Source organism: Rissa tridactyla, chromosome 1 (genome assembly GCF_028500815.1).
Source record: "Rissa tridactyla isolate bRisTri1 chromosome 1, bRisTri1.patW.cur.20221130, whole genome shotgun sequence".
NCBI classification, from domain to species: Eukaryota; Metazoa; Chordata; class Aves; order Charadriiformes; family Laridae; genus Rissa; species Rissa tridactyla.
This window is the reverse complement of record NC_071466.1, coordinates 22,619,032-22,645,377: the sequence shown is the minus strand read 5'-3', so window position 1 is coordinate 22,645,377 and position 26,346 is coordinate 22,619,032. Positions and strand designations below refer to the sequence as shown.

The following is a 26,346-nucleotide window of genomic DNA, read 5'->3' as shown; positions in this document are numbered from 1 at the left end:
TAAACGTCAATAAACTGTTGTGGGTTCCTCGAACCACAACAGCTGTCCAAGCCTTATCCCTCGCCCTGTGGGGTTTACCTTCCAGCGCCCCCCGGCTCCGCCGCAGCCCGCGGCCCCGCCGCCGCCTCCCGCCGCCGCCAGGTGGCGCCGCAGCCCCGCGGGAGCCGCCGCCGCCGCCCGAGGGGAGGGCGCACAGCGCTGGCGCCCTCCGATTTGGGAAAGAAATAGGGATTTGGGTCGTGCCACGGGGCCGGTCCAACCGCGGGCGACAGCAACGTTACAGCGAGGACAGAAACGTCCCGCGTTCACAATCTCCGTGTGAAAGGGGACCAGCCCCGCAGAGCACCGCCCGTGGCGACGCCTTTGCGGAGGGTCGCGGTGCCGCCCGCTGTTGTCAGGCATTAACTGAAGTTCAGAAAGCAGTACAGCAAGTTATTTCTAAATAAACATTGCTGCATCCAACAAGCTATTTGAGCCCTGTAAGTGCACGGACGTGGCGAGCAGGAGGAGGTAAACAGCCCGGCAAGTCCCCGGGTATGGCTGCCCGCACCCGTCCCGGCGCCTCTGTGCCCAGGATAGCCGGCACCGACCGACCGCAAAAGAGCAACGTTGAGCTTTAAGACAATTTTTTATGGCTGGGGGAGGATCCCGCCCAGAAACGGCCCCGCCGGTGCCGGGTGAAACCCCCATGACCGACGCCTCCTGCGAGAGCGGGACCCGCTCGCCTCCCTCCCGGCGAAGGGAGTCGGTGGAGGGCGGCGGGTCGCTGAGGCGTTTCGGCGCCCGCGGGAAGGAGGCGGTGGCGGACGCCGGGGCCGCCCCTCTCCCGCCCACTGCGGCCCGCCCAGGGCCTGCCCGCCCGCCCGACCGGGACCGGCTCCGCAGCGGCGGCCGTAGCTGCAGCCGCCGCCGCCGCCCGTTGTAGCGCCGGCGCCGATGCCTCCTGCGGCGGCCCGGCAGGGAAGATGGCGCCGTCCCACGTCCTCAAGTGTTGCCAGAAGGCGTTGGCCTGGGTGCCCGTGGCCTTCATCGCCCTGGTTGTGGCCTGGTCCTACTACGCCTATGTGGTGGAGCTCTGTGTGTGTGAGTGGACCGGGAGGGTCGCGGGCGCCGGGAGCTGCCGGCCGGGCGGGGGGGGACCCCTCACCACCCTTTTCCCCTGCGCTCCGGCGGGGTTTCCTTTCCCTCCGCCCGCCTCAGGCTTTCCTTCTCTGAGGAGAACAGGGAGAGGGAGAGAGGAGACACCCCCCCGCTTCCCCTCAGGCTCTCCCTCCGGGGACGGGTTTACCTGTTGTCCCCCCACCTCAGGCACCTTCCCGGGGCCGCCGGGCGAGGACGGCGGGAGCCCGCCCTCCGGCGCCTCATGGCGGCGGGGTCCTGGCCCGGGGTCGCCTGCGGAGAAGCGAGGGACGGGGACGGAGGAGAGGAGGCCCAGACGGGGGAGCCGGGGCGCTTTGTCTGGGGTCAGGCCCCTCAGGGAGGCGGTAAGGGGCAGGGACCCCCCGAGAGGGGGAGTCTCTCGGGGGATCCCTGCCCCCCATGGCTCCGCGTAAGAAGTTTCCTCTTTCTATTCTTATGTTGTTAATCTGTGTTCCTGATGTATCAAATAACTCCTTGACCACCTTGTGAGTGTGTTTATCCTTCCCCCCCCCCCCCTTCTAATTAAGAAGCCCAGTGTCATTGAAGCATAATGAGACTGAAAACATCCCGCTTAAGCGGGCAGGGGAAAGGATTTAGGGCTTATGGGGTTCTCTCAGGCCACATCAAGGCTTTCTGGATGCAAGGGCTCAGCGTTATGTAAATCTGACTTTGCAGAGGGTGCCGATCAGGATGATATTTACCCTTTTCTGTCTTCAGGAGGAAACTTCAGATCAGGAGGATGTTGGCTGTCTCCGGGCAGGGTGCATGGAGCGGCACGGTGATGCACAGTGTTTGTCAGACTTGGTAAAACTTGGAAGCAGCGTAGGAAAACTTAGGAACCACGTTACTGAGCGTTCGGCATGTTTAAGTAAGGAAACTGAAGTGAAAAGGAAAAAAAGGCAAAACAGAAGTATGAAGAACTATTTTAAGCTACGTATAGGTCTATCTAGTGTTTGTAGGTCCTCGTTATTTCTTCGTATTTGTGTAAAATACGTACTCTGATATCTCTAGCTAGAAATAAAAGGCTTGCATGTGCTTTCTGTCTGGGCAAAATTGTAAATACATCCTTCTATTAGAAATAATCAAGTTACTTTTTATCTGCAGGACTTGTGTTTTTGGATAACTTTTCTGAATGCCAGTGGTATTTCATAGCCTTTTGTGTTAGCTCTATGTACGTGGACTGGAACATAAATCACAGGCAAAAAGTTATTTGGACTTAAAATAGTAGAAATATAGTTGTAAAAGAATGCTTGTTGAAATATTACATGAAACATAGACATGAGAGAGTTGCAGATATGTCAGTGTATCCAAACTTGCCATGCTATGGTTTAGTGGTCTGTGTGAGTAAATAGTACTGGCTTTCTGGGACAATCATGCTTAAAACTATAAACACCTGGAATGAAATTTTAGGCAATCTCTAATACTGGAGGTCTGGGGCATGGGTAGTTTTTGCAGTAGTCTGAGAGGGTCTGTGTGAGGTTATAGACTCGGATGTGACCTGAAGGTTTTCGGTAGCCATTACAGTCTGACCAGGAGGACAATAAGCAAAGAACAAAAACTCAGAGATTAAGAGACTTGCCCAGGGTCGCACAGGTGGTCTCTGGCTGAACTGAGAACAGAACACCAACTTTCCAAGCCCCAGCTCTCTGTCTTGATCATAGAGTCGGTCAGGGCTGGGTGCTGGCGGATAATTTCTCCTTCTCAGGCACAGAGAAGCTGCCTTCTGAGTTCATTAGAGTTTCATTTGTATGAAAATTATTGAAAGGGTTGGCTCCTGTTTATGCAAGAACTTTCACATCTATAAATCTTGTTTCTAGACATCTGGCACTTTTTGCTCACAAATCAGCTTTATTCTTAATGTCTGCACAAACAGACTATTAGGAAAAAGTGGTCATTTAATAAGAAAATTACTTACTGTTTTTTATTGCTGTCGCTGAATTTTACAGTTGTTACCTGTCTAAATCGTACTTGGTGACCAAGGATTTTATTTTTCTGTGAGTTTTGTCTGTTTTAAGTTTGGGGTTTTGAGGGTTTCATTTGTTTGTTTTTAACCCGTTGGAATTTTGTTTACACTCTTGGTAAAAGGCCACCTCATCAAGGCAGAGGAAAGGGGATTTGTGTTTGGGTGGTTTGGGTTTTGTTTTGTTTTGTTTTTTTCCTTTGTGTTCTTTTCTTATACACTGCAGTTGAATTCAAACCAGCATAGAGAGTCTTTATAGAAAAACACAGGATTTTCTGTTTCTCTTGGCAGGTAGGTTTACTTTCTCCCAGTGTTCCCTATGTTTTATTTTGGTCTGAGAAATACTGCACTATGTACTATGAAGAAGAGCAAGGATGTGCTGTTAGCACACTGCCAGTGAATGAGGTGTTGCTGGTCCCTGCAGACGTTCACATAACAGTGGGTGTAGAAGCAGGGTATATTGCTTGTTGTGTTTCTGTGGCTTTGGCAAAGGGCGTGATGTGCAGCTGATGTGTGCATGGGAAAAGGAAAGACAGCTGGAGGAAGGGAAGCTTTAGAAAAGAGGAGACACAATAGAAATTTTTGAGTAAATACTGAGAGTAAAAGAGAAATTGAACAACCCCCCCCCCCAGTGTTTTTCAAAGGTTATTCTTAAAGATTTGATAACTGTTAAGATGTGAGCTAACAAGGAAGCAGGAAGAGATAAAGCCTTCATTCCCCCAACTATTTCTTCCTGTTTGTGTTTTTTCTCCTTTTAGTCTCTCCTCGTGTATTAAAGGTTAAACATATGTATTCAGTTAGTAGATCAAGTAGGAAGCCAAGCTTAATGTAGTATCGTAAAAGATTCCTAATAATCAAGTAGAAGATGGTACAGCAAAGTTGGGGTTGCTGCTTTCATCTCATCACCCTTTTCCTTTCAGTTTTGCTTCCCTGTGCTGCTTGCCCCACCCCCCTCTGCCGGGCTGCTCACATATTGCTCAATGTCTTCCTTTTGGTGTCTGACAGACTCAGTTTTACTCTGTAATTCACCGCTAGTATGTATTTACTTGGTTATGACTCTTCTATAACCCTAAATTATATTAGTTATATACTGGTTGTGAACACTGAGGAGGACTGTTGTGGATAAGATGAAAGAAGATTCATGAGCTAGTCTATTGTTTTCCTCCCATGGAAACTGCCAGCATTGTTGTATCTCGCTGAAGCATTGATGTTGTGTGCTGGTGAACGCTGGCTTATTTAGACCACTGTTGCTGCGTAGTTGTGATCCATCAGGTAAATTAGCTATTAAGCTAATTGGGAAGGTGAAAATAGCCCTTTCTCACCAAATGCGTGGAAGTTGAGGGAATGTCAGCAGAGTGGAAGAGAATCTGTGAACACATGTAACTGAAGGAACTGCAGAAGACTCAAGGGAACATCTCATTCAGATGTTTTAAAAAAGTTTTAAGTAGAAAAATATGAATGAACACTTTCTTACTAGATTATTTCTTCTTTTCACACATAACTTGTCCAGAGCTCTGTTTGCAAGAAAGCACACCCAGAAATACATAAGGGATATTGTCAAATAGCTTTGCACTGGTTTAAAAACATTTCATGTGTTCTTCCTTGTTATCAAAACATGTTTTGCTTTTAACATTGCATTTGTAAACAATGGCTGTATTATGCTATTAGTGAATTGGACTGATTGTGTCTGCTTACCACATCCCTCAGAAGCTCAGAAATGAGTGGAGCTCTTTTCTTGTGGTTCGTTTTTACTTATGTCTGACTTGTATCTTATTACCTATCCCAAATGTTTTTGCAGGTGATGGGCTGGAATACAGACTGGCTAGAGGATGGTCAGAAGACACTGTTTTGACACATGTAGTAGGAGTTGGTGGGTGAAGCCAGCCTGTTTCCTACAGACAACCATTTTGATAAAACACTAGTAGAATTTGGTAGTGCAGTCTGCACTCAGAAAAAGAGAAATAAGTTAACTTTGGCTGAGTTGTCTGCAGATCGTAACTAAGGTCTACTGGCTAGTTTTATTTAAAAAAAATAAAAATCTTGTTCAGGTTAGGGTTTTACTTCTATAGCAAGAACTGTATGTTCTGAAAAGCGCAATTCTGGCTCTTCTCTGGGCTGAGAGTTGTAAGGAGAATGGCTTGTTTTATGGATTTACTGTTCTTGTAGGTGTATGACTGTTTTCATGCCTCAAACTCTGCAAAGTATGGAAAAATGTGATTTTGAAAGCTACGGGAGTAACTAGTTGTGTGTTCTTATCATAGCATCTACTTGCAGAAAGGTTTGCCTTTTTTAATACAGTGTAGTGTCTAATGCGTCTAAAATCCTGTCAAAAAAAAAGCAGTTTGTAATTTAGAATACATAACTTCATGTTAATGGTACAAATTGACTCCTTACTGTTCCAGGAGACTGCAGTAGCTCTTGTCAGTAGGGAGACAGCTCTGATTTCCCCAAAGCACAGTCCACATGAGAAGCACATGGTTATCTGTTGTAATGCTCCCATTTGAAGTGTCTGTTGCATAAACAGAGAGAAGGTAATTCCATCTGCCTCCTCCAGGAGAAATCTCTTCTGAAAATGCTAATGCCGTAGCAATCAAGCAATGGCAAGGTGATATTATCAGCAGTATGTTGGTAACTTCTGATTTTAAACTACAGAAAAAGCTGAATTATCAGCACTGAAGTACATTTGCATGTTAAGCATGCAAGAAGCATTCCTGTAGGAAAAGAGGGTTACTGTTTCAAGAGAAGAAACAGCAAATTAAAACAGCTTAGAGCATTAGTAACAGTTAACTATGCTTATGTGCCTCTCATGAATTTCAAAATAAAGAAAATTGAACCGCTTTTGATGCACTTGGTTGTCTGGTAGTGTCTCAGCTCAAGCATGCATATTATGATCTTTAATGAGAACCTTTTCTGTTATTATAAATAAGTAGAATTCCTGTTGAAGTGCTCAGACTGGATACAAATGTATTGGAAAACTAGATGCTCAGCTTGAGTAGAAAGCTTATCTATCTTCTTATATGGTGCTTTGCACTGTATTGGTCATATTCGTTTATAAGGACGGGTGTCCTTTATATGGCATGAAATGTGCTCTCTTGGCAGTCCTCTAATGAAAAAATTGTTCCAAGAGGAACAGAACTAGTCAGCCTGGTTTCTTGGGGAGTTGTCTGGTTGTCTGCTTTTCCTACTCTTCTGCCAGCAGAAGGACTCTGGCCCTCTTCTCCCTCCCAGCCCTCTATCTGCAGTGCCTACCCCAGCCCTCCATTGTCAGTTTTCCTCTGTCTCTGCTAAACCATTCCCAACAGCTCTGCAGTAGTTGGGATCTTTCCTTGATCCCTAGTTACCATTTGGTCAAAAAGAAGTGGGATGCCGTGACCGGTTTGGTTTTACTTAGCTTGCCAAAGGGCAGGTGGTAAACAAGCACCTGAGCTCAGAGCAGCTGTTTCCCAACAGAAGCGTGGGCTTTGTCGCTTCTACCCATCGAACAGCTTTGGTGAGACTTACTGGCGTATACTTAGTGTGGGACCTCTACCGAGCTTTGAAACTTGACTGAAACTGTTCCATGGGCAGGATGGCTTTGGAGTAGGGGAGGGAATGGGCTTAGGGAAAGCAAGGAGCTGAGCACAAGTATCTGAGACTAAGCAGGAACTCTGCTTGTGGTGTTACTTGTTTGTTGTAGCTGTGATCGCTCATTGGTGCAGCGCTTCCTGATCGCCTTGTAGATGTGGACTATAAAGCTTTTGTTCTTCATTTGAACGGGCTTGGATAGTAGAGTATTTAAGGTTATGAAAAATAACTTCTCTCAAATTTTTCTCTGGTAACAACAGTAGGAGCTTGCTGTATGCCTTTAGAGTTAGAACAGTGAACTAAAACCTCGCTTTTATTTTTAATCAGGGGTTTTACGTTACTTCATCACTTACCAGTCTCCCAGTTTTCCTACAAGACACTATGGATAAAAGGACCAGAATTTCAAGTGTACGTTTTCAGTAGACATCAGTTTGAGGTTATTGACACTCTGCATACTGTGAACTTCAGGTTCTGCTGTCTATTGAAGTTTAAATAATTAAAACTTTGTTCTCTAAGAGCTCATATTTTTATGAGTTAGTGTGGATGTGCTTTCCGTAATCAAAGAATTTACAGTGTTACAAAGATGGGTGTCTGAGCTGTGGTGAAACACTTGGATGGCACTGTACCTGCTTTAACTTTTGGAACACGAGAGTGCCTATGATGGAAAATGAGAGTAGGAGAAATCCTAGTTGTCTGCCTAAAATTGTGCCTGTAAATGCTGAGGGTTCATGGGGTTCATTTTTCCCCTGTCATTCAATGTCAGTGTTTATCCAGCTCTTTTTGTTCAACAGTTTCCTACAACTGGTAAGAGTTTATGCTGGTTTAACATGTACTTCCCTTAGAAGTGTTATAAACCATAAGTTCCTGAGTTTCCTGAAGCAGCTTTTATGGAGTTTTCAACTCAGTCGTTCACTCCTCCCTACCCGGTGCATGTTTTTCCTGTAACAGGACAAGAGTGTCCGTTTTTCTCTCATTAGTATGTATGAAATTTAATAGAAACATTTTCAAAGTAATCACAGGTGACTTTTCTGTGTGAGGTGAATCAGGTATAAAAGGGATAATGAGTCCACAACAAATACATTTGTTGTTTTAGCCACTTCTCCAATATTACCTCCTTCTGCTGTCACTAAATTGTTTTCTGTGGAATGTGCTTAACTCCTCCTGTCCTAGGTCAAGAAAGAACCCCAGACTTTTCCCCCTCGTCTGGTTCCCTCCCTTCCTGCCCCCGCCCCCGCTTCGCCCAAATCCTCAGAGGAGTGCCTCCTACGTAACCTTTGACTGTCTTCTCTTATCGGTGCTAAATCAAGTTCCTCCTCTGCAGCATTTCAAGCCCCTGCTTTTCGTTTTTTTTGGAAAGGCCAAGTGGCTCATCTGTTCCTTATTCGTGTTCTCTTTTGACTATTAAAATTGTCTTACGAGATAGAGAACTGGATCACAAGAACAGCATGCTTTGCCTTTGCAGTTTCTGCAGCGCTTTCTCTGATTCTAAATATGGTGCAGCATTGTCTTAAATGTGAAGCACGGAACCATTTTAATCCTATGATTTACAGAGAGACTGAGTGAGGTTTTTATGCAGGGTTTTTTTGTTTGTGGTATTCCAGTCCTGATGTGTGTTTGTCTCCAGAGCAGGGAATTCTTATGCATCTCTTGTGAAGCAGTAAACTGGGAAATAGCTCTTTTTTCTTTTTCTTTTCTTTTTTTTTTTTAGCCTATTTGGAACAAAAAATTTTAGAGATGGAAGCAATAATTCATCTGGAATTAGGCAAGCTGCCACTGCAGAGAGAATGAAGCAAAATGTAGATTAAATGTAAATAACCTTGAGAGGAACAGATGTGATTTGTTTGAAGTGACCTAAACAAACAGTTAATTTATAAGCTGGTTTGCAGTTGTCTGTGGTAGACTTAAAACTTACATTGAGTGCCTCAGCAAGTGCCTTATCTTAGTGTGAATGCAGAGAACTTGTTATTGGACCATTCTTCTTGATAAGTAGTGATGGCTTTTAAGTTTGTCAAGTTTGGATTAAAAAAACAGAGAAGCAAAATGTATTTCCACAGTGCGGGTATTGATGGTACCTGAAGGCTTTTATGTCTATGGGATTGTGACATGCAGATTTACCCAAACATTGCAAAGGAGCCCAAAACAGAGCAAAACTTGATTTCTGTTCTGTTTTGAAAAAAATATGTAACTAACATGCAGGTCTTTTTTTATAATATCTGGAAAAGAATGCAAATTTTACATAGGATTTTTGTGGGGATCCATTGTGTGTGTAAATTTTTATTAGTTTAATCGACTGCTCCTTAAGTTTCATGTTGTTTTTTTTTTTAATAATTATATATATATAAAAAAGCTTGAGTTCAGCCTAGTAATTGCATACAGAGATACTATTTGCTGTGTTGCAGGGTAGATACCCGCTGAGATAATGCTGAAGCTGCAACTAGTGCAGAGGGTTGGCTTGAACTTTTTAAATAATTCATAATTCAGACAATTTATGAATTCAGACAAAGGGAAGCTTAAAGACCATTGAACACTAGAGTCAGTCATTCTCTCTTTTTTTTTTTTTTTTGTGTGTGGCTTTTTTTTTCTATTGATGTTTTCAAACTTTTAAAGATCCTATGTTTCCCTTCTTCCCACTCTTGCAGAGCCACTTGGGAGAGCCGACTGCCAAAGAGCCGTTAGGAGTGGAAACAGGGATCTGTTTGTGAGCAGCAAGGATGGTCAGGGAGAGCTGTTAGTCGCATACAGGGCATCAGGAGCTGTGCTGCCATGCCTCAGCTGTCTGGTTTTCTGATAATCTCCTTGTGTACTGCGTGACAGTGCTCTCCTCTTGCTGCATCGCTTCTCTGTAATGTTTAGACATGTGGCTGCACTTCCTGATCCCATCCTGGTGCATGTTTCTGTGTGACTTCTCGGGAGGCAGCAGGTTTAAGGGTCTGGGTCATCTCGCACTTAGTTGTAGATATTTAGAAGTAATCACTTTCTTCATCTGACTTTCCGTAACTCTGTGTGGTTCCTGAGTTATTTGTTAAACCAGTGGCAATAATTTCTTGTTCTTCACAAACACTATTTCTCACCAGTGTACCACTCTCCAGTACTTCATCTGCAAACGTAGATATTCTTGCAACTGTATTATGATATGTGATATCCTAGAAAAATGACAGCAAAAGTTAATCCTCTTAGTAGGTGTCATCCATACATCAAACTCTACTTGTTTCTTGCTAGGCAGTTTGGCAGTCCTGCTGTGTTACACCCAGTACTTTGCTGTGGGAGCGCTAATGCACCTATGAGGTGTAGCAGGCAGCTCTGTTTCTTTCCTTGACACACATTGCATTAGGATTTATATTATTTCAGCTGACCTTTTTACAGAGTCCTGAGTTAATGCTTTCCAAGAATATGAGGTCAACTGTCAGAAGGCAGGTAAGCTCTGAGGATTTTATTTATTTATTTAATTACTGAGAGCAATGTTTACTGAATGAGAGCTATATGGATGATGTTCTTTTGTATGCTTGCCTCTCTGTTTACTCTGGAGTACTTTCTAAAATTTAGTATAAATCTTCTGAAGTATCCCAAAATCCCTTTGCAGTGGCTTGTGCAGTCTTCGTGCTATTCCTTTTTCATGTTCCTAAGTGGTCTCGCAGATAAATGAGACCTCTTGCAACAAAAACATGTCCTTCTGATCTTGTCCTCTATCAAAACTTTCTGTCCTGTTATCCTTGATGTTTTTTTCCCTCTGCAGCACCTGGATCTTTTGTTATGTTCCTGGGGAGTTGCTGGCTATGTGTTCCTTTTTGCAAAGAAACTAGAGGAATTAGCTTTAGCTACGGTCAAGGTTTGTCCTGAGATATTTCCGTTCAAGTAAGGTTCAATGAGTGACATTTTATTTTGCAAGAACAACAAGCAATAAAGCCTCCGCTGTTTAAAGATGACAACATTTGTTACCAGCCAACCTGATGAGCCATATATGGACAGATTCTCTAAATCATCATAAGTCTTTCAACTTTTATTTATTCCATAAATATTTTAATAATAAAAATAATAAAGTACTAAATATTTATGGAGTTACAAGTCCAGTGTATTGAAGACATGAATTCCCCACCATTAAACTTTCCCACAACCAATAGACCTGTTTTTAAATTACATATTTCAAAACAAAACTTCCTTAAAGGACTCTATTCAAAAGCTTGGCTTACTGATATCTTGATGGGAATTCAAGTAAATTACATTACTGGCTGCTATGTTATTAATGTGTTGCTGGCTGACAGTTAGCTCTTTTCATTATAATTAGCTCCATATTTAATCTCAGGTGGCAAATACCAATCAAACCTAACCAATGCTACCAAAAAAAAATTAAACTTAAAACTGCATTTGAGGAATCCAGTGACCTAATGCATGAGAGGAAGTCAGCTTGTTGGGCAGTTTGATTTCTCCCATTACCCGATGAACTTGGCAACAGTAAAACCCTTCTCTCAGAAAACAGAGTGCCTAATGCTTTGTAATGAGATTTACAAGGAGATTTTTATCCACGGAGTTTTGCAAGGAGATTTTATCCTAATATTTGAGGAAACAATTGTTGAAAGCAGGCTCAGTAATTAAGGATATGACTGATTTTGGAAGAGTCATAAGCCAGATGCAAAGAAGAGTGCCTGATTAACAAAGCAGGTCCCTACCATCGGCTGACGGCTCTTGCCACTGGGCAATGGTTCACATCTGTAGGTCACAGCAGCTGTGTCTGTAATTTTTGTTCCTGACACCTCTGCTCTCTTGCCATCATACCTCTCAGCTGTGTGGAATAGCTAAATAAAGACTGTCACTCTATTTTAATCTGTCTAGAGTAGAAGTAAATGGATTTACTAGTAGCGTCCTGAGCCAGTAAGACAAGCAGCTTTGAGTGACAATATTCAAGGCAGGTATTGACTGGCAGTTACAACTGCGAATTAGTGAAGAGTGGTTTGGGGTTTTTTTGGTTTTTTTGGTTTTTTTTTAAAGAAATGATAACTCCTTAATTACCTGAAAAATTATGTTATAAGAATGAATTGTATGTTGGTTTTTGGCTGAGTGTGTATTTTGTTTCTTTTGATTTTTACTTTAAATATGTTGCTGGTTTCTAGTATTGCTGCAGAGCACCTGATCTCATGTATAAGACAGCTCTGTACAACACATGGTACTAGCATGCTGTCAACACCAGCTGATTGTCCTGTTTGTCTCTCCTGTATCTTGCAAGTGTCTTCATAGTGTCTTAACTACAGAACCACTGGAGTTACTCCTAACACAAAAAGCCCTTTCACAGAGCGTAGTGTTACTATGAGCTTGATCTGGCCAGCCTGAGTGTAAATACCCCTCCTTCAAATGTAAATGTAATTAATTAGTGGTGTGGACATAAGCTAGCTACACTCAGATGCTTCTGAGTTTCCATGCCTTTCTTGCAATTCTGTTTTTTCCCATTCCCCTTTGTGCCAGAGGGAGCACAGCTCACTGACTCGTGCAAGTGAGAGCTCTCTTTGTCTTTCCAGAAGAAACACGGCTTTCTTTTGGCTGTGTTTGATAGCTTAAAGGCAACATTGGAAACAACTTATGTGCAGCACTTCCAAACAACTGGGTGATAAAGCTGTTATTGTTATGATAAAGCAGAATTTTTAGGAAAGATCTGAATGAAGAAAGACCAATAATTTGAGTAAGCAGCTGAGGAAAGCATATAGAAATAATGCTAGTGTTTAAAAATCCATCAAAATGCAAATAGAATGAGCAGTGGCAATAGTGATTAAATAGCTGAAGAAAATCGAGTTACATTAGGTTTCTTTGGGCAATTATGGTAAATTGAAAGTGAATAGTGCTTCTCAGGGAATAGGGCTTTTCAGGGACAACAAACCTGGTACATTGCTGCAGCTGAATGTTAACTTAATCTGCAGAAAAAGCCTTTAGTTATTTGGGCTGATACGTCGCTCATTACATTGTGGTTCTTGATGTGGACGCAAGTGTGGGACTGTGAAATCATTTAAAATGTGCAGGCACCCTTGGTGAGAAAACCATTAGGAGACCTTTGGTATAACTTTCAGGAATGTTTTGTAGAGGCAGAGGTAAGGAGTCATCTGTAGGATTTTGTGGGTTCCAGAAGTCAGCTGCCTTTGTAGCTGTGTTTTTGAACTGTGGAAGTGATAGCACAAAATTTACTGTTCCCAGAATATATGGCAGAAGTCTTTTAAGTTGTCATAGCTTAATTCACTAAATGTAACTCAGTACCCAATGAGTATCTTGCATTGATTATGCTAATTTCTGCTGTAGCTCTGTGTGTATTTATGCATGTACTCTCTGCATTGAGGCTGAGAAGACCTTGGCTAAATAAAAAACTCCTTTGTTATTGTGACAAGAGAATGTTTTCTGGGCAGCAAGCCTCTGGGTGCTCAAAATTACTCATTATAGTGAAAGAATTGCATTAATATTGTTTTAACCATCCAACAAATTGTAACTATGGCTGGTAACAAATAATAAAAAAGGTCTGCAGTGCAGCTTGAACTGCCCTATTTGAAATATTAATGCATTTTACCTGTCCCTGTGATAATGCTTCATTGAATCCTGTAGCAATGGGCATTGCAATCATGAGCGTAGAAAACTTGGTGGCCATAAACAGCAGAGCATCCCCCTTGCAGTAAGGTGTCTCTTCCCTGCCTGTACTTTCTTCCTCCTTTCTCCTCCCACGCCGGATTTCTCCCCCCCTGCACTCCCTGCAGTGCCTTTGAAGGCATCATCTTGTGATGACTTGAAGTTGCAAAGTAGCTTACTCAAGTGATTTTGCTGTGCACGGTGTGTGTGAGGAGTTTGGGCTCTAGCTCAGGTGCTTGTGCCAACGGCCGCACTGCTTTAAGACATCAGTGGCCCTGGCAGAGTTTCTTTTCCCTCTCATGACTGACTGTGCGTAACCCAGTGTTGTGGTTTGGGCAAGAGGCCATTCACTGCCGTTCACTCTTCATCACTGCAATTCCCTGCTGTTTGTGGTCGCTCAAACTTGCCTTCATTGGTACTCAAACCTGAGCTGAAGTGTCTGGGAAGGCGAGGGCTCACTTTTGCTATGTTTGTCTGCCATAGTGGAGTGGGTAGATGGTTGAGAGGGGTAACTTCATACACGCCTGCAAGAAGAGTTGTCCACCACAGGTCATGCCTCTGAGACAAGCATTGTGTTAGACCTGGGTGATGGTGCACCCACGCTGCAGACCAGCCCCAAGCAGCACTATTGCTGGGGCCCGCAGTCTGGTAACACGTGTGTCTTCATGCCAGCCCAGCATGAGGGCTTGTGGAGCCACCTCTCTTGCCTCACCATTCTATAAAACATTACTTTCTGAATGACCTAGCAGTGCACTGGGGGGAAACCTGTGTCCTACTCCTAGAGATCTGGAGTAAAAAAAAATACATCAATCTAGCACCATATGAAAATAATTCTAGGTTCATATGGCTCAAATTTCTGCAGAGGACATGTGTTCCAGCTGGTGGCAAGTCATGTGTGTGATTCCTGGGCCCCCATAGCCTTTCGGCAGGGACCTGGCAGCATCTTCTGCATTGGCATTTGGCTACATAATGCTGTCAACTCAGTCGTCTTGAGTCATTTGTCTAAAAACAATTCCCTGCTGCTTAGGGAGGAAAGCACCTAGTGGGTGCCTGCCAGTCAGGAAATAAGAAATAGCTCAGTGTGGAAAGGTCACAGAATTACAGCTTTTAGAGAACAGTGGAGAGGTGCTAAGGTCTCCATGTGCTGGCTCTGCCTTGTAGCAGAAGTCAAATGAGTATTTGCTCAAGGAAGTTCACTCATTGTCTGTCCCACTTGTATCAGTAAATAATGTTTCTACCATCTTCTTGTAAGTGATTAAGGTCTGCATTTGCAAATGGGAATTACGTTACCATAAATCTAAGTTATGCTTTCAATTAAATGCCATTCTCTGAACAAATGAAAAACTTGAGATAATGGCAGTGGTGCTTGTCTTTGCGGACGTGGTAATGCCCGTGGGGAGTTTCTATTGAGTTTCAGTACTGGTAACTTCTGGGAATATATGTGTGTGTGTATGCAGGTGTGTGTGTGTATATATATATATATAATTTAATCCTTTTCCTCAAAAACTGAGGAAAGTTAAAGCTGTACATCTGCTGAAGGGATGGAATTGCACATTTATCACTCTTTCTTCCCACCCATGAGGAATGTCAGCCAAAATGTGAATGCTACTCTTGAGATTCGTGGAAAGGCTGTAATACCCAAAGTATGACTCCTGCTAGGAGCCATCGTGGGAGGGGACAGGGGGAAATAAACATAGCACATCAGTAACAAGATCAGTTCTTTTCCTTTTCTGTACTTCTGCATTAGTTGCAGTTGAATTTCTTGCTCTGCAAGGAGCATATCTGGCTTTGATTGGAACATGCCTTTTAGGGGAGTGGGGATATGTGGTGTGTGGGTTTTGTAAAGTGGTGGGGGTTTTTTCTTCCAAGGTTGAAGGTGAATGTGTCACCTTTTAGCATACCTCTTGGCAAGGTCTTGGCAGATCATTCTACCTCTTTGCCTCAGAATAGAGATATTTGGAATTTTTTCCTATTACGCAGTGATTTGGAAGGTGCTTTAACACTTCATGGCAATCCTAAAAATAAGTCTGAAACTGAAAGCAAACCGGCTCCCTAAACATACTTGTTCTTCCAAGATGTTCTGGGAGGTTTACTTGAAGCAGCTTTAAAAATTCTCCAAAGCTTTCTGAAATTTGCACCTCTGTCAGTTCATGCCTGAAGAAGAATGCTTCCAACAAATGACATTTTCCCCCCACTCTCATCTGTTACACAACTAATGATGTTCCTATGTCTGCAGGATTGTTTCCTGTGATAACCTATAGGCTTCCGCCTCTTTCATTCCTGTGACATAGGTGACATGAAAGATAACAGACAACAATGTAAGGAAGAGTATCTAGAAAGAGGTGTAACGAACAACAGGAGTCACAAAGAAAAAGTGTCTTTGCTGCCAGGGTCTAAATCAAAACTGAGATAACTTTTTCCTTGGTTAAAGTCAAACCTGGAATTTCTGCTTGTCCTCGAAGCTGGCCAAGTTAAAAAGCACATTTGAATCCATCCCATTAAAAGGCTATATCCTGTATTTTGGAGGTAGTATTCTGTAAAGTCACATACATAGTTTTGTGTGTTTTGTATTGCAGTGACCCCAAAGCGTTGGGAGGTCCAATGTGTAAGCTGCTCAGTGGCACAGGACCGGCTAGCAGAGCGTATTGGGCCTGTACATCCTGGACAAGCTGCAGCACCATGAAGTTCAGCGTAGGCCCATCTACCTCTCTTCACAGGCAGGCTTTGCTGAGCTCCTTCCTTAGTGGAGCTGATTCTGGAAGCCCTGAGGTAGCCAAGGTAGAGCTCTGTGCTGCAGTCAGACAGATGGGGCTTGTTCACTTCGTTCGAGTTGCTCAGTGCTGTGATGCTGAGACATTGAATCCTTTGAAATTACGGGGCCGTTGTGGAAACTCACAGTGTGCGTGAGCACGCAAGTGCCTGCTTCTGAGCTCTTTGCAATGAAGTGAGCTGCAGCTTTCACTGTCGTCATATTTTTTTATACTTCCCTAGCTGCTGTATCTTGCTAGAATTTCATAAGTCTGATTGAGAAACCAGAAACTGACTATTAAGAAGGCAATCCTAAGAATATTTTTGCTCTTATTTTTCCTTTTCTGTCTGAGCGATAGACTGATATGGTGAGATAATTGAAAATCCTCGAAAGAACAATGCTTACAGTTCTGAAATATGGACAGGTTTGTGTTGACTGCAGTGCTGAAGGCACTAACTTCTGCTGATGTACCTAATCTACTGTACAGTGCCGTTGCATCCTGAGGTTAATGTATAAATCACGTGGAGTGCTTATTTTATTTAAAAAAATCAGTAAGCAAAAAGGCAGTGCTGCTTTTTTCCCCCATCCCACACCCCAAAAAAGAGACTGTGTTTTAAAAATATTTGAAGTGAAAATGCTATTAATTTAGCAGAAGCTGATGGCAATATCTAAGTAGTTAGAAGCAGCAGAGGAGAAAAGCAATAGAGAGCTAAGCTTGTAACTTAAACTTCAGGCCAGGGACGGAGTGACACAATGTGTCTTGTTATACGGGTTTTTTCCTGAACCAGAGTTCAAAAGCTAGAATTGATTTGTTAATGGTATAAAACTGCTTGTTATATTGCCAGCCTAGCAAATACTGCTGTCTGTTTTATGCAAAGATTAAATATTAATTTATTTAAAGGAAGGGTTTGGTTTGTATATAAAGATCCTGTAAAACTAGTGATTTGCCGTTTGCTGAGTGAATTTGGACAAGAGGTAGGACTGTTGTTTGTTTAATCTATCTGAAAATGGGAATAACAACAGTGAAAGGGATAGAAACACTTGCATGAACTTTGAGGCAGAAGAGAACTGGACATCTTTTATTTTTGTTTCACTTGAGGACGATAGGATGAAAATCACAAGTGTTTCAGTGTTGGCTTTTACCTCGAACTGTGAGAGTTTGCCAAACTAAAATTGTTCTGCACAGTCTAATAACTGCATTCTGACCTAAGGGACGGAGGTACAAAAGAGAAAATTATCTTCCTGGTGCTGTGAAGCTTTAATTAATTTTTATGAAGTTTATTTAGGGATCTTTTTGATGAAGTCTCATAGGTCATATAATCTTAAGAAGGCCAACAGAATTCTGGGCTGCATAGGGAAGAGTGTGGCCAGCAGGTCAAAGGAGGTCATTCTCCCCCTCTACTCTGCACTGGCGAGGCCACAACTGGAATACTGTGTCCAGTTCTGGGCTCCCCAGTTCAAGAGGGACAGGGAACTACTGGAGAGAGTCCAGCGTAGGGCAACAAAGATGACTGAGGGATTGGAGCATCTCCCTTGTGAGGAAAGGCTGAGAGAGCTGGGACTCTTTAGCCTGGAGAAGAGAAGGCTGAGGGGAGACCTTATTAATGTTTACAAGTATCTAAAGGGTGGGTTTAAGGAGGATGGAGCCAGGCTCTTTTCAGTGGTTCCCAGTAACAGGACGAGGGGTAACGGGCACGAGCTGGAACATAGGAAGTTCCAATCAAATATGAGAAACTTCTTCACAGTGAGGGTGACAGAGCACTGAACAGGCTGCCCAGGGAGGTTGTGGAGTTCCCTTCTCTGGAGACTTTCAAGACCCGCCTGGATGCAGCCCTGAGTGATGTGCTCTAGGCAACCCTGCTTTAGCAGGGGAGTTGGACTAGATGATCTCTAGAGGTCCCTTCCAACTCTGAAAAATTCCGTCATTCCATGATTAAGCTTTTTTTCTGCGTGAAAGACTGTTCATTATTTTGAGTCTTCAAACGTCAAATTTGGCTCACAATTTTGTTTTGTACTGAGAGTAGAAATGAGGCTAGAGATTATGGAGTGCTTTAACCATAATTACTTAAAAAAACTTCCTGTAGTTTTATACATAATGATGGTCTCCCATTCTGTTAGAGGATAATTAAGAACTTTTTTATATTTCTTGTCTAGGGAAGTACATGTTTGTCCAGCTGTGTGCAAAAGTGTTTACTCAAGATATCTGAGGAGCCAAAGTAAAAGCTTAATCTAAAGTACTTTTAATTTATTTTTTTTAAGTTGAGCAAAGAACCCTACTCAGCAAGCTTGTTTTACTTTTCACCTTTTTAATAATTTTATCTTCTCCATGTGTTGTTGAAAAAGTTTTAACTGGAGAAATAACACATCAGTGAAATTTCAAGCAGAAACACACGTAGGATTTGCTTTGAAAATAATGCCACTTCTGCAGCGTGCAGTGAAGTAGTTCTGAGACTGTATGGTGACACAACTGGACCTGTTCTTATATTTACATGCATACTTTGCAGCTTATCATGTACTTCAAGTCTATTCTTCTATGTGGATTGTGTCCCTGTTTCAGACAGAAACACAGGAGGAGGATGTGCAAGTATGCATAGCTAATGTGAAATTAAGCTGTTCTTTAGGATTGACCTCCTTTAGTTTGAAGCCAGCCTTGTTCTATTCTAGATGGTAATTCCTTCCTTCCTTTAGGTGGAAGGAACCACAACCTTTTCCATTAACTTCATAGAGGCTTCCATGGACAGATAGAGGGTGCTGAGTGAATATTTTAAGGGAGGGGGACAAAGAAAAAGGAAAAAAAAAAAAACCCAACCAAACAAAAATCACATATCTGAACAAAAAGCATCATCTATACATTGAGATATCACCTCATTACGTCTCTGTTGACTATAAAAAGAGGCATGGTTGCATAATACAGTTGCAGACCCTTAACTGCAGTTAAGTGAGACACATGCCACCTCTGTGACTGAAGTAACCTTTCAGAACGAGGTCTGCAGTGCATAATGAAGCCCTGCAAATTTAAGACTCTATAGTATGCATCACGAAAAAGCACTTTTGAACTGGCACACAGACTGATGACTGTAGAAATATTAGAGCTGAGAGAGAGGAGACAAGGTGGAGTGAGGTGAACTGCAGCAGGCAGGGTGTGCCCTGTTAACCTTTTGCTCATGCTGATGACCAGAAGCTTAAATTTGCTGTATAAGACAGAGTCAAGAAAATATCTTTTTCTTATAGAATTTCAGAAATTCAGTGTCTTAAGGAAGAGATCCAGCAAGGGGAGTGATATGAACAAAGTGACCCAGTAAGTACAGCAGCTCTCTGTTCAGCATCGTACCTAAACTGATTAATGAAGTGTGAAGATTTTGGAGAAGCCTCAGGGCTGGACGATGTACTAGTCAGGCAGTATACAAGGTAGATTTGAACAATAGAATCTGCTGTTGGGATAAAAGGGTATGAGGATGTAGAAGAGAAAGAAGTGGAGCGGTTTTAACTATGCCTGAAGAATAGTTAGGGTAAAAAAGTCAAAGGGTCAAAATAGTCAGGGTAAAAAAGTCAAAAATAGCATGTGACAGGAAGAGAGAAGTGGTGGGAAACAACTAAGAGGAAAGTAGGTTACATGTAACACAGTTTCACAAGAACTTCTGTATGAACTTCTTTTATTTCATTTTCTGCTTTCCAGTGATACAGCTGTTGGCCTAGTTGTTGACATGCCTCAGAAAACTTTGCTAGGTGCATATCTGAAGGGGAGCATGCATAAATTATGATCTAATTAATGTCTGTGAAAAGGAATGTGCTCGCTTGGTTAGTGCAGGGAACTGGATCTCTGCAGCTCTTCCGTTGACTCACCAAGCCTCAAGGGCTGTCAGGAGGAATACTAACTCCTGTTTTACCCCAGACTGGGGCAGGGAGGCTCTACTAACACCTGAAGTATGTTTTGGAACAAGTCAGCTATCTCATATATCTCACTTATAGCCAAACTTTTGATTCAGGACGTGTTTACTTACCATATATCTTTTTTTTTTTCTCTTCCAGTTACTATTTCTTCAACTGCAGAAAAAGGTAATTTTTTTTTAATTTTTTTTTAGACATGAATAGTTTTGTTGCACACGAGTCTTAAGGGACATAGAATTTAAAAGTACTCCTATATGTGTAAGCTCTGTATAGTGAATGGATTAGTGCTAAGAAACAAGGTAAATATTGTGAGGTTGAGTCTGTTTAGCTTCTAGTACCACAAGCTTGGGATGGTGACAAGACCTGTAAGTAACACAACTATGATTTAGGTTTGCAAATATTTTTAAATGGGTACCTTCTAAGAACAGAAAAAGGAGAAGAGAGAAGGAACTGCAGCAGATCCACAAGTCCATTTTGTGTTTATTCCTGAACACACCCTGTGACCTGAAAGACTTCTGGAAGAGGAATAATTGTTCTAGTGCTTGCTATTTTCCAAACAGCTTACCAAATTCTTCGGAACTCCATTCTTTAGGACTGGTTGGAACTATGTAAACACAGCTATTTCAAAGGTGGCTATACATTATAATTTTAAATTTCCAGATCAAGTGGTTAAGGCCTTGTTTTGACAAACTTTCCTTAAGTCTTCATATTGGCTTTGGCAAGTGTATGCCACAATGGCTAGTACTTAGAGAGATACAAACTGACCAAAAAAATGCCAGCATTCTTGCTCTGCCACTTCTTTTAATTGTGAACAAAAACTAGTATAAATGATGATTCAATTCCAGAAGTTCAAAATACAGAGGGTTTTTTTATAGAACTTTATCTCCCACCTGCCCCCCACAGAATTATACATGATTGATGGGATATTTGTTTGGGAGTTATTTCAGCTTATGAGGGGACGTGAGTGGTAGACTAAGCATAGATTTGCATTTTGTCTGTCCGCAGAGGGCTGTCTTCAGAGTGTGAGACCATGGGTAAGAGGCTCTCATCTCTTATTTTTGCAAAAGAGCATAAAATTTGAAGCTAATCTAGCGATTTTCTTCCTGATGGGTGTTTCAGAGTGTTCTGGGAGAACACTCTGAAAGGAAGGAACCTTGATGGAATCTGTCTTCTTTCATTTTCTAATTAAGAGGTGAAAGAGTGGGAAAACCTTCAAAATAAACTGTGAGTTGTTCAAGATGGGAGTTGTGTCTTACCCTGGATTTTCACATCACATTGCACGGCTGGGCTTCACGTAGACTTCACAAAATTCTGCAGATTGCCACTGTGCTTTACTGTTGACTTGTATATGAATAAGTTTTACTTTCTAGTTTCTTCCAGAAAGGCAAGATCTATGTGTCAGTTAAGGAAGCCTGGCAGAGCAACGATGTTGGTGTTGCATAGTCAGATCTCTGGCTTTAATACAAATTCAGTGCCTGTCTGACTGAAGCAGGTGCTCTTAAATCTATCAGAGAAGAAAAATGCTTGGTTAATTAATGAGACTGACAGTATCATTGGAACCTGACTGTTAGACTTTTAATACCTGTCACCTGCACGCTTTTTACTCCTTCAATTCTAGAGAATGTCACAGGCATCCTGCATGCATGAATGCATGGAGATTGATCTTACCATGGAGGATGATCTTAAAATGAGATGTTAAGTGGTTTTTTTTCATTTGAAATGAAAGCATTTTTAAGTTTTTTAAAGTTTGTATAAGTTAACTCGCAATAGCCAGGAAAATAACATCAGAAGGGTCAAAAGGCCAAAGTACCAGTGACACTGCTATGTAAATCAATAATGTGCATCTTAGCAAATATATTGTGCTCCATATTTCAGTGTACTGTGTTCAAATCCTTTTACTTCAGTACTTAATTACAACTTTTGATTAAATTAGTGGCAATTTTTTCATCTCATTAAGGCTAGTTGTTTTGTTGTAACATTGTCATATTCTTGTCTAGATTTATATCCATTAGGATAGGGGAATAAAGTCAACTCTGAATCCCTCAACAATATAATATACTTGTGCTATATATAATTTCCTCTCTGTAATGTGACTCTGTCTTGGAAGTAGTGTTAAGAATGATTCAGAAAAGGATGTTAAATCTTAGGAGTGCTTAGCATATTCTAGGAGGATGCTAGGAGCATGTCTTAAGACATTGTCTTCCTGAGGGCATAAATTATGGTCTAATATGCATCAGTGCATTTAAAAAGAAATGACTTCACTCGGTCACAGCATGGCACCAAGAATCCTGTATTCCCTTCGCTTAGCCAGGACTTCCTCGTGACTGAGTCTGGCTGAACTGGCAGTTATTGGGGTTTGACGTTTTTGACGTATTTTCCATCTAGCTTGTAATTACAAGAAAATGAGCTGAATTAGGAATGAAGCTGGCTTATATTTGTACTGGAAACTGATCCAAGATGCTTCAGGGAGTAGTCTGCAGAGGAGATACTGCTACCCAAAACGGTGGGTAGATGGACTGCCAAAGTAAAACTCTCCAAAATGGTGTCTTTCCTCCCTCTCATTTACTGGGGAGTGCTGACAGGACAGATACCTGTAACCACAGTAGGAATGGCAGCACAGGAGTGAGAAAAGCAACAAAAACTTCTTCAGCATGGACTGCTGATTGCAGGCTCTTTCTCCTCTAGCCTGGGTGGTGCCCATCACTGGAACAGCTGTGAAAGCCTTGCTCTTCCTGGAGTTACTCCAGTTTGGCTGCTGAGGACAGGCCCTTGGCTATTAACAGTGGTGACAGATTGCAAGACCTTGGTTATTGCAAGAGAGAAGAGCACTTTAACGTCTGCCCCTTTCTAGTAAATACTGGTAGCACTGGCACAGATCTGCACCGTCACTGCAGCCAGCTGTGGTGCCTGTTACTCTGTGTGTTGTTTGGGCATTTACAGCCTGTGACAGACTTTGAGGTTCTGCTGTTTGCAGTATTGTGTGTGCACTAAAAGTAATCCTTCAAAATAACTTGAATTCTGGGGATGATTTTTATGGACAGAATAGAACCGTTTACTGTGTAAGTTAGTTTTGCTGTGCCTTGCCCTCCCCTGTATCTCATTTGCTCTTTCCTTCTATTCAACTCCTCTAACCCTCTTCTTTCCCAAAGCTCTGATCTATGCAGCTGATTCCACTCCAATTTTGTGTCCGTTTCTTCTCTTTTACAAACCATTTTCTCATACTTTAATTGCTTAACTGCATTATGCTTGAATGTGTATAGTAGGGCTTTAATAAAAGACAATTTCTAATTATGCAGTGCCTAGTACAGTGATACACGAGTTCTTTCCTATCTGGATGACAATTTTAGAATGGCTTTAGAAAAACGTTTTGCTTCTTGCATTTTCAGTTAGCTCTACAGCTGAAAATTTGCCAGATCTGTCTGTAAGGTTGGAGGAGCCAGAGGCAAAGATAAAAAGCACAATTCTCTGAAGAAAGCTCAAATACAGTTTGTTTGGATTTTTTACTGTAACAAGCAATGAAAATCCTGAAAGATGATAAATTAAGACCACGTCTTCAGTGACTGTGTATAAGCATTTTCTGAGCTGTTGGAAGTTCCCAAAGTTTCGAGCCTGTTTTGCGACCCACTAAGTGCGTCATATGGCTTCTTAAAGGACTCTCTTTATGTGCACGGGGAAGTAGGTCAGGTTTCCTTCTTCCTGCAACTAAAGATAATATAAGTGAAGATAATGTAAATATTTAGTATGACTTCTTTTCTAAGGCTTGCTGTTCTGGCACAACTGATCTGTTTCCTTTTGACAAGTGGTAAAAGAAACTGTTAGAGGAAACAAGATTGGAAGAAGCTTCCTGAGTTTTAAGGTCTGGGTCTCTGGTCTTTAAGGCAACCACATCACACAAACCCATTCATAAATTGAGCAAACACTCTACTAAAGCCACTTACATTTTGTTGCCGCTGTGACTATAATAGCAGGACTCTTCCAGATTATATTCCTGTGATGATTTGAAAGAAGATACACAGATAATTTTTAACTCCGACAGCTCTATCTAGGAGTGCAGTCCTCTCCAAACCCCTGGTTTGGAGTTTTTACTGTCATTGAAGACCAGTGCCTTCTACAATGGCACAATGCTGTGCCTTTTCTACTAGAAGTAGAAATTAAATTGAGTTCTGTAGGTCAGTTATCAAATACTTTACTATAATCTAGAACAGAATTGTAGCATCTTTTTTTATCCAAAAAGGTTTAGTCGCTTACATACCACAGGTGAAGCTGTGTTCAGTTCTCGTTGGTTTTGTTTGATTTGGCTTTTTCCCTTCAAAGTCTGTTTTGGAATGGTACATAAAGCTTATTATTTCCTTTAGGAATAGCAACCATTACGTTTGGCGATTAAAAAAAATAATAGAGAAAAAAAAAAATAAGTGTGCACTCGTAGAGTACTAAGTGTTCCCAGTGAAGGGGGTTTGATATAACTTAATTTTATCAGGTGATTCATAGTGTAGTAGTTCAGCCTTCATCAAAGGTCAGGGATTTTATTTCTTGTTCTTTTCAGCGATTTTCACTGAACTCTTATTTGTATATTTTATTGCAGTTGTCTACCTTGTGGTTTTTCATCTGTCATTTGTCATGTTTGTATGGTCCTATTGGAAGACAATTTTCACATTTCCTGCATCCCCCTCTAATGAGGTAAATATAACGCTAGAAAAATGTCAATGCCTTTTTTATAAATAGCTGAACTGTTTTCAGTGATGAAACTTGTTTGCAGTACTGCATGATTCACCTTTTGCTTCTCATCATCTAAAATAGAACAGCATGACAGTGTATCATGAATGAAAATTGTCAAATTACTCTTAAAATACTGTATAGTTTGTGTCATGACATTTCCTTTTACAAAATGCCTGTTTAATTCACTGCAAGTTTGACAGTCATGCACAGTCCTTTGCTATAAAGTAGCTTCCTTGAAACCTGAACTTTAACACCAATAAATCAAATACAGTAACAACATTTTTATATTTCAATTTGAGACAGTTTTGACCTTTATTTGGGTAAGAAAAAGTAGTAATGCAATGTATACTTGTAACCTGGAGGACTGAACCACTTACTACGAAGTCAAGGGGTAAGGTTTAGTAACAATTGAGAACTAAATACATAAAGGAGCTTTACATAATTGCAAAAGAATGCATGATGACTGTAAGAAGTTTTGTTTTGAAAAAGAACAGTATTAATTGTAATAAGTCTGAGATGGATTACCTTGTTTTCTGTAAGGTGTGTGTATATAAGGATTAAATACTGGCACCAAATTTAAAATACTTCCATTCCCTGGTTTTATAAAGCTTTTAAAATGGCTAAACTGGGGTTTTGCTTGCTCCATGGCGGTTGCATTTTTATTCTGTTTTTATCAAGACCAACTTTTAGTGCTAATGTCAACCTTAAACATTTTTGAAAAGAGTTAAAACAATGCTTCTAAGGAAAAGGAAACTGTGCTCTGCAGTGCTTAATTATGGCTTAGAGATCTGAATCTTAGAAAGCTGTAGGATATCAAGTGAAAAAAGCTAAAGACAATTCTGCTGTTCAGCTAAGAACAAAGAGTAGTAATGAACTGTTAAACCTAAAAATTCAAAGGGACTTGTCTATAGGGTGGTTTGTTTCGGCTTTATCTGGGATGCTTCTGTAGGAAGCAGCTAAGCAGGTTAGCTAATTAAAATGTCTTTGGAACCATGTTATTGCAGGTTTTGTAAAGCTATATGAACTAGAGCTGCTCATAAAGCTAATGCCTAGTAACTTTTACTGTCTGCTTGGATTCTTCAATAATAGAAAACTTCTGACAGTACTCATCCTGTAGTTGCAGTAATGTTGTAGCAAGCTTTTTATATTTGGTGAGTGAAAGGGGTGGTTTGGGCATATGGCATGTAACGAATATCTCCTATATCAGATGTGGGGGTAGATCAGTTTTAATACAATTTGCTTCTAGAGCTAGCTTTAAAAAGAAAATAAAAAAAAACACAACCTACAACAACAAACAACAAAAAACCACACATCAAAACCCCCACAAAAATCAATCAAATTAAAAAAAAACCACCACCACTTTTTCTCTCTCTGGGCAAGTCCCTTCTGTTCATGTACCGGTGAGTACTTAAGAACAAACACCTGACTTGAGAATCTCCCCATTGTATGAGAGTGTAAATGTATATATTTTTAGTCATTCAAATTAGCCATTCTTGCAAAACAAATAGCATCCTGTGATCTTACTATTGAACTAAAAAAAGATTCTGCAGCTGCTGTTGTCTTAGTGTAATCCCTGTACACTTGTCATAAGAAAGAACAATCAACATTATACAAGATCCAGAAAGAGGAAGGAAACAAAGGGACTCTTTCTGTTTTCAATAAGAACTGCTGCAACCTCATTGGAAATTCTGTTAGCTATGTGGTAACAGACAACTTTTGATGTCTTTGAACATAT

At 41.4% G+C, this 26,346-nt stretch overlaps 1 protein-coding gene across 4 annotated transcripts in view; it reads left to right on the top strand.

Moving 5' to 3' along the window:
* The first annotated feature begins 850 nt into the window (after positions 1–850).
* Positions 851–26,346, top strand: part of ZDHHC20 (zinc finger DHHC-type palmitoyltransferase 20) — a 50,660-nt gene continuing 25,164 nt past the window's right edge. For 2 of the 4 annotated variants that reach the window (XM_054200417.1, XM_054200407.1), the window contains exons 1-3: positions 851–1,083; positions 20,037–20,063; positions 24,478–24,572. In XM_054200417.1, coding sequence (XP_054056392.1) covers positions 966–1,083; positions 20,037–20,063; positions 24,478–24,572 — 240 coding nt within the window. In that variant the 5' untranslated portion in view covers positions 851–965. Of the gene's footprint in view, positions 1,084–1,925; positions 1,945–19,238; positions 19,306–20,036; positions 20,064–24,477; positions 24,573–26,346 lie in introns of those variants that run through there. The other 2 variants (XM_054200426.1, XM_054200436.1) reach the window with 2 other exon arrangements.